This window comes from Phocoena sinus, chromosome 4 (genome assembly GCF_008692025.1).
Source record: "Phocoena sinus isolate mPhoSin1 chromosome 4, mPhoSin1.pri, whole genome shotgun sequence".
Taxonomy (NCBI): Eukaryota; Metazoa; Chordata; class Mammalia; order Artiodactyla; family Phocoenidae; genus Phocoena; species Phocoena sinus.
Window position 1 is genome coordinate 29,306,198 of NC_045766.1, and position 14,851 is coordinate 29,321,048.

Consider the following 14,851-nt stretch of genomic DNA (forward strand, 5'->3'; position numbering starts at 1 on the left):
GTGTGTAGAAATGAAGTACAGTAATTGACACAGAACTCAATAGTTGAGTTGCTATTATTACTATCATGGTTAATAATCATTATTTCCATTTCCTTTGAGGATAGATTTAGGAGGGGAAAATGCTTATGACTGATCATTATGCCTCTTTTTTGGATGCACGGGTTCTTAACCCGGTGTCTAAGAGCGCCTAAGAGGCCCATGGATAGATATCTGTGGTGGGAGGAGGTGTTAAACTTGGATGGGAAAAAAATTGTCACTGTTTTTATTAACGTCTAATGAAAATGTAGTATTTCCTTTATTGTGACTGCAGGCAACAAATCACAGCAGTATCAGCAGCACTGATTGTCCTTTGAACAACAATACAAAATTACACACCTTTTCAGTATCACATTAAAATTGTTGCATGTATCTCAAAATATCATTCAATTGGAATCATATTTCAAAAGTACAGTAGGTCTTAGACTCCCCCCTCCTTAGCCCACTGCTAGATCACACGTGATCATTGTTTTCCAGTCTACAGATGTTGGTGTGATGGAGCTGCCTATCAAGACAACTATCTTATAATTTTAAAAAATATTTTGATAAAGTAGTCAGATATCTGGGTTTACTTTGTTGTCCTACGCCTTTGTTTTATGCATTTTAAACAGTATTCCTCAAAGGAGTCCATAAGCTTCACCAGACTGCCAGAAAGACAGAGGCAGGAGACCTGGCTCTTAGGAGGAGTTCTGCTGTCTAACAGCCAGTGAAGCTTCTTTATTCACTAGCTTGTCTGTGGCATAGGCCAATAAACACCAAAAGCTGACAATTTCTGAAGACAATTCCCAATAGGTCAGGGGATCCTGTCACTGGAGAGAGCCTAACGATACAACAGATGTAAGATATCGAGAGAAAATGTCTGTTACATTCCTCAGGAGTTGGATGTCTGGAGCACCCAGTGGAAAGGAAGGTTGCCTAACTAGGATGATGGCCCAAATGCAAGGATAGCAGAGGAAGGTGGAAGAGTAGGGAGATGAAGAAGAGAAAGTGGGATAAAGAAACCAGAAGACACAAAGCCCCTAGCAATGGAGACCGTACAACCTGCAGACTGGGGGAAAAAAAAAAAAAAAATAGGAAGGAAAAAGGAGGAACTTGAAGCAAAGGGTGATGAAACTAAACAAAATGGTAGTGAATACTTTATTTGTTGTATTTAAACAAGCAAATTTGGGGTGGTGGTGGTATTTCCTCATGGTCCTCCCGCCCTTCCTCCCCCACGTTCCCATGATGCTAATCAACTGCTTTATTCCGTTCCCCATCTTTCTTCTTGTACAATTATCCAGGCCTTTCTCTTTTTAAATTCATGATCCTCAGTCTTGTCTTTGAAGGACGAAAAGCTTTCCACGTGTTAGGAAAATTCAGGATCTGGTAGTCCTTGCAACAACTCGCTGCATGTGTATTTTGACTCATTCATTTGGCTTCGCGCATTCTCAACCTGTCCTCCCACGCCAGGTAAGTATCTGTCTCTTTTATAACACGAATCAATTCAAAAGGCCCCTTGTTAGATATTTGCAGGCATGCAAATGGGAAACACCATATAAACAGTGAAAAAATACATCTTTTCAGGTTGTTGGATTTTCTCCTTAACGGTCTTAAAAAAAAGCAACTAGAAATCTTTCATTTCATAAACACATGCACATATAAATATTTACAGTAGTAATCAGAATGTGATATTTATCCTTGTAATGTTTCTGAAAAAACATGACCTCGGCCAGAGTTTATCTCAGGTAGGCTGAGAACTGTCACTCAGTTTGTAAATTACCTCCAGAGTGTGGTTTATTTTCTTATTCCTAAAAAAAAAAGAATTTCTTTGCTAAGTTCAAACACTGACATCCCGTGAAGATGCCAGTCTTTACACACACTTATAAAAGAAGAACATGTGCTGTATGACACACTAGTACAAAGTTTTACAAATTATTACAAGTAAATTATATAAATTACAGTGACATTGAGGAAGATTGTAGTTTTATCTTGGGGTGGTTCTTCTAGCAATCATATTGCTGTAAAGAAAATGAAATAAGCATCAGGTTCTGATCAGGCTAAACAATGATGACATTTCAGTGCTTTAAATTCCTGTTTTAAGCAAACGTAAAGCAGACTGATCTCAGCTTCAGCAGAGGTTGGGTCAACAATACTGAGAGCTTTGACAATGCTCACAGAATGGTTCCTAAACAAACCAGACTGTTGTCCTTCCCCAGTAAAAGCTGCAGAAAGAGGCCATGGAAACTGCAGTTTACGATGCTTGGCTGGCTTTGAATGTGCTTGGGGTGGGTTTTTAATCTCAGGGATTTAAGAGATAATGCCTTGGGAGTGTCACACTGATGGGGGCTCAAGGCAGGCAACTTTTGAATTAAATGCTACAGAGTTACAGATTTGACTCATCTACATTAAAAACCTTGCTCTTTGAAACTGTCTTTTGTCTTACAAACAAACTTAACAGATCTGACCTGCAGTGTCTGGGAAGAAGCCTCCCTACAGTGACTCAGATGGGAAACCCAGTGAGACTCGGTTCCCCCCACTTAGAGGAGAGCGTCATTCTGCCAAACCACTACTGCAATTTTGGTCGTTGACACTTATGCCTGTCCCCCAGATGCACCAGCGCTGAAGTGCAGTGGGTTCTCACCTCATTTAAACTCTGCCTTGTAGGAAATTCAAGGCTAAAGATAGGTTATTTTATAGTAATCCCAAGAGCATTCTTTGCCTCCCCCGCCGCAACCATATTGCCTGGAAACGACTCCAAATTGAAGGCTTTCCACTCCGCTGTTTTCTTGGAAATTTGGCAGGCTCCCAAGGCAATTATTAGTTTTGCTTTATTTGCCTGATAAGGAAATCTAGAATTTTATTTTAACTTCCCCTCAAAAATCGTAGAAAGTTTCCATCTATGTTCAGCAAAATTTTTCACGGTAGCAATGGGCTTTTCGTTTTCATTAGGTTTTGTCTTATTTTCAAAGAAAGTTAGGAGACCTTGAACCAGAGAAGTGAATGCTTAGGAAAATACAAATTAAGTAAGTTTTTCTTTATCTAATCCTGCTTTACAGAATAAGACATTAAAAAAAAAATTGGACCAAAGCTGGACTTCCATCAATTCAGTAATATATGTTTTTTAGGAAAATATAGAAACAAAACCTTTCCTTACTAACAAATGCGTATTTCTCCTCAAAATCATATCCCCAGGAAACAAGTGCTTCCTGGTTTTCTTTCACAGTGAAAGGCTTTTAATGAGCTGCTATTCAAAGGCTACTAGTGATTCTCTAGGCTTAGCTGTTTGGGCATCATTGTGACTCCTTATTAGGAAGGAACTGTAGAAAACCCAACAGAAGAGCAAGTGCTGCGTACAGGTTAAGAGAAGGAGCTGTGGCACAAAATGACCCAGGGTTTGAAGGCTGTTACTTCCTTACTAGGTGATCTTAGAAATGTTGCTCAATCTCTGCATGATAGGCTTTTCTGGAATAGGGGTTTAGCACAATGCTAAGGGCAATGGATGATGGCTGTTACTCGTGTATACTAGTTGGGAATGTGAGAGCAAGCAATGAAAGGACACTTCTTTTGTGTCTCTGCAACCAGAGCAGGGGCAGTGGGTTAGATCCTGAAGGGGCACTCTGTCTATGGGTGACATTGTTTTATATTCACAGGGCCAGCTACAAAAAACCAAGATAACCCAGTGACTGTGACACTCAAGGAAGCTTACTATTGAGTGCAAAACTGAATGCTGTAAATGCTATGCCACAAAAATGGAATAAACACTGGTAGTTGGAGCAGGGTTTGATGTTGGCTTTTTTCTCTAGGATGAAAACTATGGTGCATTTTTACACAGGTTCTTACCTGTTGGCGAGAGCAGCAATAACCACAGATGCCTCCAAGCACTCCGTTTATTATTTGAAAGAGACACAAGATGAATTCAATTCCACCAAGTGCCAAGAGGATAGAAAACAGAGAGACATTCCATTCCACTGCATGCTTGGGTTCAATGCATTGGGACCACGTGGAGCTATCCAGAAGGTAACTGTGGATAAAAAGAGAGACTTCTGACATATGGCCACACCCAGTGGGATGTCTCATAAGCATACTTTTTGTGTGGTGTTCTTTCATTAATCAATAGATTTCTTCAATGCCCTATATCAGATTCTTCCAATCCAAGTCATTCCACAAAATGAGGCATTTAGCCCAGATCTTGTTGCCGTAATAAACAAGAAATTCAACAAAGATTATGGAACACACGGTGTGGGTTAGACATCAAGACAGAGCTGGGGATATAATGGCCTGGGTTCTGTCCTGGAAAAGCATCGCTTAAGAGAAGAAACAGTAGCTAATCTCAGTGTAACCAGTACACTGATCAGGTAAACCAAGGGTAAAAGGGCCATAGAGGAAGGACACCTAACTTAGGCCAGGGAGAAGAGCTGCTTATGCATCTAGTCCACAAGTCTGAGCTCCATGAAGGTAGGAACCAGACCTATTCATCATTGTATATCCAATTCCCAAGCCAGTATCTGACACACAGTAAGTACTCAACACATTGGAAAAGTCATCGAATGATGAATAAGAATCCAAAGTCACTGTGAAATGTTAGCAAACCACACTGGGGTCATTATCTGAACATATATATTCTTCACGAAATAGGGTTCCATCACGTGGGAAAATCTAAGATTGACTTAATTCCACTAAGAGATCTGGTATCCTTCTTTCCTTATCACTTCTTCCTACCACAACAGAACAAAAGGGCTGCAAATTAGAGACCTCGCTTTGGAATGGTTCATTGAGCCAATCAGAAATTCAATTTGTTGATTACATACAAAAAAATTCTGTTCTCCTGGTCCCGTCTTTCTGCATATAAAGTGGAACAAAAATCCATAGTTTCAGAACACAATATAAAAAATTCCTCTGGCTCCACTTGGCTATTGAGCAACTAATCACCGGCTTGTTATTCCCCATATTGAAATCTCTGGACAAGTTGAAATTAGGAATAACACAGAAGCAGGAGGCTTCTTGCAGGAGCTGGGGTGGATCGCGAGAGGGGCTATAAAATTATCAGCTATAAAAATGTTTAATGATACTCTCACCTCTCCTTGGATTAATCATAATGTATTTTAGAGGTGGGATTGTGCAGTAGATCATATGTTTTTGTATACATGTGTAACCAATTTGTACTGGTACATTCGGTACGTTCACAACAAAGCATGAAAAGTATGAGCTGAAAAATCGTGATCAACAACAATTTTGAACACCAAAATTTCAAACTCCTGTGAGTGCCGATTTTCCTTCAGAAGCTACCATTGGGCTGTACCTGTCGAAAGCTAGTAGATAATATTAACAGCTAAGAATGGCACTGCTCATGCTGAGTCAGCTTCTGTGACAAATATTTTATACATAGTATCTTATTAATCCTCCTGACAACTGCCATTGGCTTTATTTTACAGATGAAATAACTGAGGTGCCGAGAGCTGAGTTCACCTTTTCCTGGTTACTGAGACAGTAAATGCAGAGCTGAGATGGAGCCCAGGTCTATCTAATTCCATATTCATGATCTGATGGCTTCATTATATGCTACAAAATTCATGGGAGACAAACATTCTTGAAAATATAAGGGCAATTCAAATTCATTATTCTTATTATTTTCACTCATGAATCTCATTACTAAACCTTTCAAAATTCAAAACAGAATGTCATTCATTTATCATTATGTACATCAGTTTCCATCAGCTATTTCTGTTCTTTTCTCAATAATGGATAAGAAATAAGTATCAACATAAAGCAATGGAGCCCTTACATTTTCCTGATGTTAAATCATGAATAAGATCTGTTTTATACAGCCTGATCACTTTAAATAAAGGGTGTGTTATACACAGTTATTATGTTATATGTGAGTGTGTGTGTGTGTGTGTGTGTGTGTGTGTGTGTGTGTCTTGGGGGGGTAGTATGATTGACCCTGGGCTTTGGTTAAATTCATATGGTTTTCATCCATATTATATACGGATTCCATAATATTTTCTTAGAAAATAGTAAAATTAGCCAATTGCTCTGGCATAGTATACACACTGTATAAGCACAAACTTCACAGCTAGGCTGCCTGGGTTCAAATCATGACTGCCATGTCTTGGCGATGTGACTTTGGATAAGTTACTTCATCTCTCTGTGCCTCCACTTCCACATCTGTAAAGTGGAAGCAATAGCGGAAGTCACCTCATACCGTTATCACAAGGACTGAGTCAGTGAATCCATTCAAAAGATTCTCTGGGTCAGGGACTGGGCATTCATCCTCCGATACCCCTTGCCTAAATTGTGCCTGAGTTAGTGAGAATAAACCTGGTTGAGAGGATGGATGAATGAATGGTTGATGCCTTTTTAGTTTGATGGGTTTACCACTATACACACGTGGTGGATAAGAATGTGCGACCTGATGGGGGTCAATCACTTACCCTCCCTCCGTGTTGGCAAAGGTGTAGTTCCATTGGCCACTGGCATCAAGACATCTTGGTCCTTCCGCTAAGCCCAGAGCTGCCACAATGACGCAGTAGCCAGATCCCGCAATTCCGATGAGAGCGGCCAGTACAGAAGAAAACATCTAGGGAAAGGAGGATCACCAGAAGTGAGGCACAGAGCATTAGCAGCTACCTCTTAGGGACCACTTCCGCACCCGGCGCAGGAAAACCTACCGCGCATCTTTTGCCGCAGTTTTCGTGGCCGCCACAGCCGCAGCAGTCATCCTGTTCCAGCCCCATGAAGACGAATGCTGGCAGGAGCATCTGTTTAGAAAACACGCAAGTTAAAGTCATTGTCTTTCCCCCGGTCCATAGGGTCAGTCAGGCTCAGCATCTTTTGGTAAAATATTTTTCTTTCTGACACTGTTGAATGTCTTTGGGTTAGGTTGACAAAATATCTCAAAGAATGGAAACTCTGAGGAGAGAAAAAACGCTCTAAAGGGTAATATCCCTTTGTTTTCATGTAATGTATCACATTAGGTAGGGTCAGGTTGTAGCATGGGAGGGGTAAAATAATTACCTATACATGTGTTAATCCATAAGAGTTCATAACATAGTTCCAGAGGCAAACTCTGTTCGGAAACTATTAAACCCTGTCTTTTAAGTCCGTTGGTTTGTTTGTTTTCCCTTGAAAGGCATAGAAGATAACAACAAATCTTCAACAGAATAACTGAAACTTTTTTATAAACAAGAGAGATGAAAGCTCTGTATAATAGAGGTGAAGTGCTTCTTTGAAGACACATTGCATGGTTGTAGCTTCACAATAAAGCTCTTAAAATAACATAAGTTTGAAATACTTTGAGTTCAAGATCAAAAGAAGTTTAAACAAGCAAGGTGTTGTCTTAAAGACAAATGATTATGAAATTAACTATACCTCAAAAAATAAAACAAAACAAAAACAGACCTGAGAACTAGTGGGGAAAAAAAAGACAAATGATTATGTTAACATGATGGTAATGCTTAAATTCAAAGCAGATTTGCCATACCATAGTTAGTGTATTAAGTCTAAGTATCTTTTACCTCACTAAGAAAAATGTTCTGTGTGGTATTAGCAATTCCATAAAACTTCTGTTCAAAATTCTCAATCCCAGCATTTCAAAGAGGCAAACTCAAGTTTGTCCACATTATTTCCATGCTGTGGTTGAAACTAATACTTTCAGCTCCCAGGTTGGCAGGCAAATTCCTCTCACTTCACTTCAAAACAAACCTTGGAACAAACAACACATTCCACTATTACCTTCAGACACTGATTTGCTGCTAACTGAAGGATTTTTCCTAAATGCCACACACCAAGCTTACATAAAGGAGAAAATTTATAGTCTTTTCTCAATAGCCGTGCACTCACAATTCAATATTTTTCTCTGTCACTATGCGTGAGAATAAACAGCAGAGAATTTGGATCCAAAACTCTGTTGATTTAGACAGAGAACCAGCGGACTTCTCCCAGCTCCCCAGAGCAAAGGTTAAATGACTACCCGCTCCGGGACTAGAAACTATAGTTTTTCAAATCTGATTTAAAAGCTAGTATCTGTTTCTAGCTGTAAAGTAAGAGAGTTCAGCAAAAAAGTAGTTCACTTTTCATTGAAAGGGGATTTTGTAAAACAACATCTAATAAAATCAATACACTATACCTATCTCAACTTTTGTATAATCTGCTTTCAAAAGAAGAATGAACAAAATTCCTGGATTTGGAAACATGCCTCACAGAAAACTTTCTATGAAAACATCTCGTCTAACAAGAAAGAATTCTTTAAGGCTGGAATGATTCTGAATGACTTACCAGCAAACCTCCTCCTATGATGCCAGAGAAGAACCACACAAAGTGGCTAAGATGGTCTTCAGAAGCGTACTTTGTTTCCCCATTGGGAAAGTACAGCAAAATATTAGCTACAATGCAGACGATGGCGAGCCACACGAGAGAATGTCCGATGCATCGTGCGCATTTCCCGTAGCACATAGTGGCAGAGTTTCTTTCTTCCCCCTTCACTCTGCACCTTGGCTCGGTGATGGCCCAAATCAGATGAGAGCGTGCCCGTCTGCGGAGAAAGCAAAAGACATTCTCAGCCCATTCCTGCAACCTCTTAAATACTCTGAGTTCTAAGTCACCGGGTGGCTGAGGTACTTGGCTCTCATTGGTCCTGATCGCAGGCTCCGGTTGGGGGCGGGGGCGGGGGGGAGGTGGGGGAATGTCCCGCCCTTCCAATGAAATCCTTGGGACGAGCGAAACCAGGGGCAGGACTTGAGAAACAGCCTCAGTCATAGGCAAGAGAGATGATTAATCCTCCACAAGGAATTCACTGTGTAACTCCTTCGCAGGATTAAAAAAAATCCACAGGAAAGTCTAATATAACTTTCCAGTAAGTGCCAAGCGTCCACAGCATGACAGCTCTGGTTGAGGCTGTGATTTTGTTCCATGCAGCTGTCTGGACAGCTTCCAGTCTGAGGGCTCTGTGTTCACTTTCACCTCTGCACTGATTTAATCCGAGACCCTGGGGCAAGTCTCCTGAGCTCTGAGCTCGTCTCCTTGTCTGTTAAAGGCAAGGTGTCCAAGCCATCACCCACGGATTTAAGGATGCTTTTGGGGAAAATTACAGAGCTGCCTTCTTTCCTCTGCCTCTGGTGTTCTCGGCAGGACTGCGCCTACTGTCCAGCCTTCCCGGACATCTGCCTCCAAAACAAATCCGGCACCAAAACAAAGGTGGCATTAGTCAACACAAAGGGCTCGGGTACCGTTTTATTCCTGAGTACTGCTGTCAGGCGAAGGGTTGCCAGGAAGGTCTAAGGGAGGCCTAAAGTCTGGGAGAAGGATTAAAAAGAATAAGAAAGAAAAAGAAAGGAGCAGAAGAGAAAGGAACTTGGCAAGCAGAGTGGGGAAACAAGATTGAGAGAGTCTGGAATTACTGGGAGAAACACACATGGTTGAGCAGGGCACAGGGGCAAGCGGTAGTCTACCAGTCAGATCTGTTGCAGGCTCAAAAGGCAAAGCAGAGAAAGGATGTTGGACTAACTTTCTGGTATGGTTATCTTGCAGAAGGAGGGATCAGATTCTGAATAATTTTAGCCCTTGAATAGCAGGTGACACCGGCCAGCTGGGTGGGGGGAGGACTGGGTGGCCAGGTGAAGCCAGGAGGACTGGAGGGACCCCATCACCGGGACAAAATGGTGAGTACCAAATAGAGGCAAAAGGTCAAGGTGAGGAGCTGTTGGTTCAAAAGAGGAAGGTGAGCTCCACTGGTGAATCTAGAAGCTCAGGCTGAGGCCAGAGTCTGAAGGATTCGGATCAAATCTAGAGGGCAGGACACATACCAAAACTGAGCAGCCAGCTGGGGTTAATGATGTGGGATCCAGACTGGGAAAAGGACCCGAGAGGAAGCATATGGCCTGAGTGTCCTAAGAAGGATGAGTATCCAGAGTGGCCTAAGAAATAGATGGATGGAAAACTGAGTGCAGACAGGGAAGCCTGAAACCACCCACCTACTCAGTTATAAGGAGGCAGGTCTTCACAAGAACATTAATCCATCACCACCATGCATCCAAAAACCAGGCACATGTGCCCTCTGTCCTGGCTTTAAGTCCTACTGGAAATGGGATGCCACTGGTGTCAGGGTCTGGGGTGGCAGTGCAGGTGAATGACTGGGTCCTCTGTTGAGGCATCGTCATTCTAACCCTCACCTCTGAGGACCTATCCCATAGATAGAGGTCAAAAAGGGGGAGACAGATCCTTTGACGACTTTGCCTCCAAGTGCTTAAATCCCCTTCCTTCTTCTCTACCCCACTCCTACTGTCAGTGGTGCAGGGAGAAGAGAGGGAGGGGGGGGCTTGGAAAGAGAAAGTCTGAGGTGACAGCCCAGCTCTGCTCTCTGCCAGCTTGGAGCGTCAGGCAAGTCGCGTACATTCCCGGGACTCTGTTTCCTACTCTCTAAGACAAGGGGCAGGACTCAATCAGTGCTTCTTAAGTTTCTGAGTCTTGCAATGGTATGGACCCCTTCCCCAGAAAAAGAAATGTACATATATGCAAACTCACACATTTTTCTTTCCACTCCTGGGGGTTCACGGACTCCCTGAAGTCCATTAGTGGATCCTTTCCAACGTTTCTCAAGGTGTGGCCTGTCCAGAGACCACTTGCATGACAGAGGCAGATTCCTGTTCCCTTGCTAGACGTCCTGAATAGCAATTTATCAGGATGCGGTCCAGTCACCTGCATTTTTTACAATCATTTCAGATGGGTCTTATGTTCACTCAGGTTTGGGGATCACTGGTCCAGTCCACAGCCCAGGAAAGTCTCATTTGTACTAGATGTTCTCTAAGGCCACTGTCACCTCCGATGGCGCCTCAGCTCTACCAGAAGACAGTGCATGCAAGAATTGTGGCGACACGTCCCAGCTCAGCATAAGGCGCTTTCAGGCTTGAGCTGACAAAATTCTCTTGTAATGTGGAGTCCCTTTCCCTTGCCCACCCTCTGCTTCTACCTCTCAGCTGATAACCTAAAGCAGGGTCTTTTCTGTTTCAGCCCTCGGTTTAGGACCAGATATGGTGTTCTGGACAATTTCTTTAACCACTTGGCTCTGGTCCTAGCCAGACTTTGCCCAACAGATGACCCTGGCCTTCTTCCTGGCCGTGAAATCTCAGTTTCCTGTGCAGACGTGCTATCGCCATGGGTTTCTTTCCACCCTCCAACTCCCACCGCTGGTACTTCCCCCACCTCTACCTTCCTGTCTTCCTTGTTCTGAGTCTTATCTTCTTCCAGGGCTTCAAGCTATAGCATTCTGCTCATACATCACCTCAAAGAGGCCCTTTCCTAGGACCCTACTTTATGATGCTGTGCCCCTCCTCAGTTACTCTTCATCACATGCCCCTGTTCTGTTATCATCCTGGAACTTATCATCCCTGAAATTATTCTATGTATTCACTTGCTTCCTTTTCTGTTGTCTGTCTTCCCCTCTCCTCCTGCATAGTAGGTGCTCCGTAAATGTTTGCTGAAAATTGAATGAATAAATAAATGAATCAATGACTTTTTAAGGCTATTCTTAGCAGGCTGGTACTCCAGCCCCTCAACTCTATTTTGCCTCTCTGTGAGCCCACTGTCTCACTCCAGAGCCCTCTTAGCTTTGGAGTCCATAATACTGCTCCTTGATCCTGCCACTGTCTGGCTGTTTGCTTGGGGCGAGTTATCAACGACTCTGTACCTTAGTTTCTATCATTCGTTTGTTCACCAATGTTTAGTGAGCTCCTACTATGTTTTCTAAGTGCTGGGGATGCAGCAGTAAATAAACAAAAATCCCTACCTTTAAGAAGAGTCCATTCTATCAGAAGGAGACAAATAAAAAGTAGTGCCAAATAAATAAAATGCATTGTGTATTGGTGATAAGTGCAGGAAAGTGGAATGAATGGGTGAGGAAGAGGGCCTCTGAGACAGGATAATAATAGAACCTACATCACAGAGTTACAATGTATGAAGTGAGTCAACGTGTCTAAGGTGGGAAGCACCTGGCATTTAGCAATCACACCTTAAATGTTACTTATTATTACTATTTTCATCGACACACTCTCCCAGGCAAGATGTCTCTACTCCATTTACGATTCATTATATCTACGTCCCTAATATTCCATCACTCCAATATACACTGGATCCCTTTATTATTTTTTGTGACTAATTTTTAAATACTGGAGCTCCCACAGTTATTAAAATTTCACTTTTATCTCCCTCATTGCATCTGGAATCAACCTCAGCTCACAAATACCTTTGGAAAGAGTGGTTTATACTGCACTACAGGACTGCATGTCCCTGAGCACGTTTTGAGTATGCTGTCCCACTGCCAGAGGGCCCCGTCCTTCCTCCCTGCCCCATTCCATCCCCACAGCTTTGTTCCCTAGGCCGAACTCATCACGTTTCCATGACACCTCCCATCACACCCCTGCCCACCTCCCAGAGGCTCATCACTCCCACTTTGCCCTTAACACCCCCCATCGAGCACCAATCAGCATCCTCACCAGCTTCCCCAGCTCACTGAGGTCCTAGAGAGCAGGTTATCTTTTCTCCTTTGAAGGCACAACAGCTAACACAGTCAGGCATTTAGTTGGCCGCCAATAAATATTTGCTAAATTTTGTTCAAATACATAGGGAAGTTGAATATGGTCAGTTCATAGTTGATTTGCTCTTAAGTGAAGCCAAAATGTCGTATGAAAAGTTAGGCAAAATTGGCATTTGTTACGTTTAACTTAGAAAAATTTCAGTTTTACCCGTCATGCACGTAAGCAGCTGTCATGTGCCTCTTATAACGAGCTCTCCTAACCTTTTGACGTGTGGAATGTGACTTCAAGAATAATTCCAAGGGGCTTCCCTGGTGGCGCAGTGGTTGAGAATCTGCCTGCTAATGCAAGGGGACACGGGTTCAAGCCCTGGTCTGGGAGGATCCCGCATGCCGCAGGGCAACTAGGCGCGTGAGCCACAACTACTGAGCCTGCGCGTCTGGAGCCTGTGCTCCGCAACAAGAGGTGCCATGACAGTGAGAGGCCCGCGCACCGCGATGAAGAGTGGCCCCCGCTTGCCACAACTAGAGGAGGCCCTCGCACAGAAACAAAGACTCAACACAGCAAAAATAATTAATTAATAAACTCCTACCCACAACATCTTCTTAAAAAAAAAAAGAATAATTCCGAGGAAAACTCCTTTTGATAATATCAAGATAATATCAATGTAAGCATAGGTTGTAATGTTGGAAGAAGCCTCAACAGTGAATGGTTCAGCTCCCACCCCTTCACAGAATCTTTATGGTCATTTTATAGTTAAACCCACAGGGATTAAAGACTCTTCCCAATGTCATCTAGCTAGTGGGCAGTAGAAAGCGGTTACCTTTAAGAACTAATGTCAGTGGTCTATGATTCTACGTGGTTGTGGGATTCTAAGAGGAAGATTTTAACTCATATCTCTTGCCTCCTGGTTGCTTTCTTCCACGTGTATTTTGCCTTCCTTGTTGGGAAAGCACTAGTTTCTCACTCAACTGACACTTGAAAAACATAACCATTCATAAATAATAACCATACTCATTAGAGCTCTTTTGATTGTAAATAACAGAAGCCAGTTCCAGCTGCTTTAACCAAAGGGACATTAGTTATGAACTCCAAAGGTAGGGATGCAGATGGGATGGTGGGAATCATGGACAAGGGGAACCAAACTGTGGGAAATCCAGAATGTCCTCCTCAATCTCCATCTTATGTTTTTGACTCTTCTGTCCATGACTTCATTCTTCTTTTATTTATTTTTTTTTTCCTGTACGCGGGCCTCTCACTGTTGTGGCCTCTTCCGTTGTGGAGCACAGGCTCCGGACACGCAGGCTCAGCGGCCATGGCTCACGGGCCCAGCCGCTCCGCGGCATGTGGGATCTTCCCGGACCGGGGCACGAACCCGTGTCCCCTGCATCGGCAGGCGGACTCTCAACCACTGTGCCACCAGGGAAGCCCTCCTTCTTCTTAATGAAAACTTGTTTTCTCTCTCACACGAAAGAATATGGCTACTGACGATACCCGAGTTTACATTTTTCTCTGTTCAAAAGACACATCCGAACCCCAGATTCTGAGGGAAGGGAGTTGCACTGGACAAGACTGGGACGTGTGCCCATGCCTGGGGGGCCTGAATAACTTGCTGCAATAAGCCATCTCTGCAACCATGTATATGGAGGAGCAGGCATCTTCAGGGAAAGGTGAGCATTGGACCAGGTGAAGAAGCCAGGAGCTGTTCTTTACTTGAAATTGAAATCAGGGTATCCAACCACAGTAAGAAGAAGGCAGAGAGAGGGAGCAGTGGTGAGCCATCCTACCCACAGCTTCCTGGCTTTCCCCTCACTTTAGATTGTAGCTCAATTTATTCTTGGGTTGAAAATAAGCTTCTTGGCAAACTCACAATGAGTCACCAGTCCACACCCGTCAGGATGGCCACCCTCAAAAAGACCACAAATAACAGATGTTGGTGAGGATGCAGAGAAAAGGGACCCTGTACACTGATGGGAATATAAATTGGTGCAGCCACTGTGGAAAACTGTATGGAGTCCCTCAGAGAACTAAAAATGGAACTACTATATGATCCAGCAATTCTACTCCGGGGTATATATCCAAAGAAGACAAAAAACATTCATTCAAAAAGACACATGCATCCCAATGTTCACAGCAGCATTATTTACAATAGCCAAGATATGGAAGCAAACTAAATGTCCATCAATAGATGAATGGATAAAGAAAATACGGTGTATATATACAATGGAATATTATTCAGTCATAAACAAAAACGAAATAATGCCGTTTGCAGCAACATGGGTGGACCTAGAGATTATCATACTAAGTGAAGT

At 42.9% G+C, this 14,851-nt stretch overlaps 1 protein-coding gene across 2 annotated transcripts; it reads right to left on the reverse strand.

Annotated features, from left to right (window-relative positions):
* Positions 1-271: 271 nt before the first annotated feature.
* Positions 272-8,607, reverse strand: TM4SF1 (transmembrane 4 L six family member 1). 2 transcript variants are annotated; one of them, XM_032631447.1, is made up of 5 exons: positions 8,290-8,602; positions 6,684-6,773; positions 6,447-6,592; positions 3,856-4,036; positions 277-2,033 (listed from the first exon to the last, which is right to left on the reverse strand). In XM_032631447.1, the coding sequence occupies exons 1-5, from the start codon at positions 8,464-8,466 to the stop codon at positions 2,019-2,021; spliced, it is 609 nt and encodes a 202-aa protein (XP_032487338.1). In that variant the 5' UTR covers positions 8,467-8,602; the 3' UTR covers positions 277-2,018. The 2 variants fall into 2 exon arrangements, with proteins under 2 accessions (XP_032487337.1, XP_032487338.1); XM_032631446.1 differs by having other exon boundaries at positions 272-4,036; positions 8,290-8,607.
* Between the last annotated feature and the right edge of the window lie 6,244 nt (positions 8,608-14,851).

Bases quoted from the DNA above. Each gene is read 5' to 3' on its own strand.
- TM4SF1 (XM_032631446.1), bottom strand. From the start codon at position 8,466: ATGTGCTACGGGAAATGCGCACGATGCATCGGACATTCTCTCGTGTGG. The intron at 6,774-8,289 runs GTAAGTCATTCA...TTTTCTAAACAG, and splicing joins TCATAGGAGGAGGTTTGCTG to ATGCTCCTGCCAGCATTCGT. The intron at 4,037-6,446 runs GTAAGTGATTGA...TTTTATCCACAG, and splicing joins TTTGCCAACACGGAGGGAGG to TTACCTTCTGGATAGCTCCA.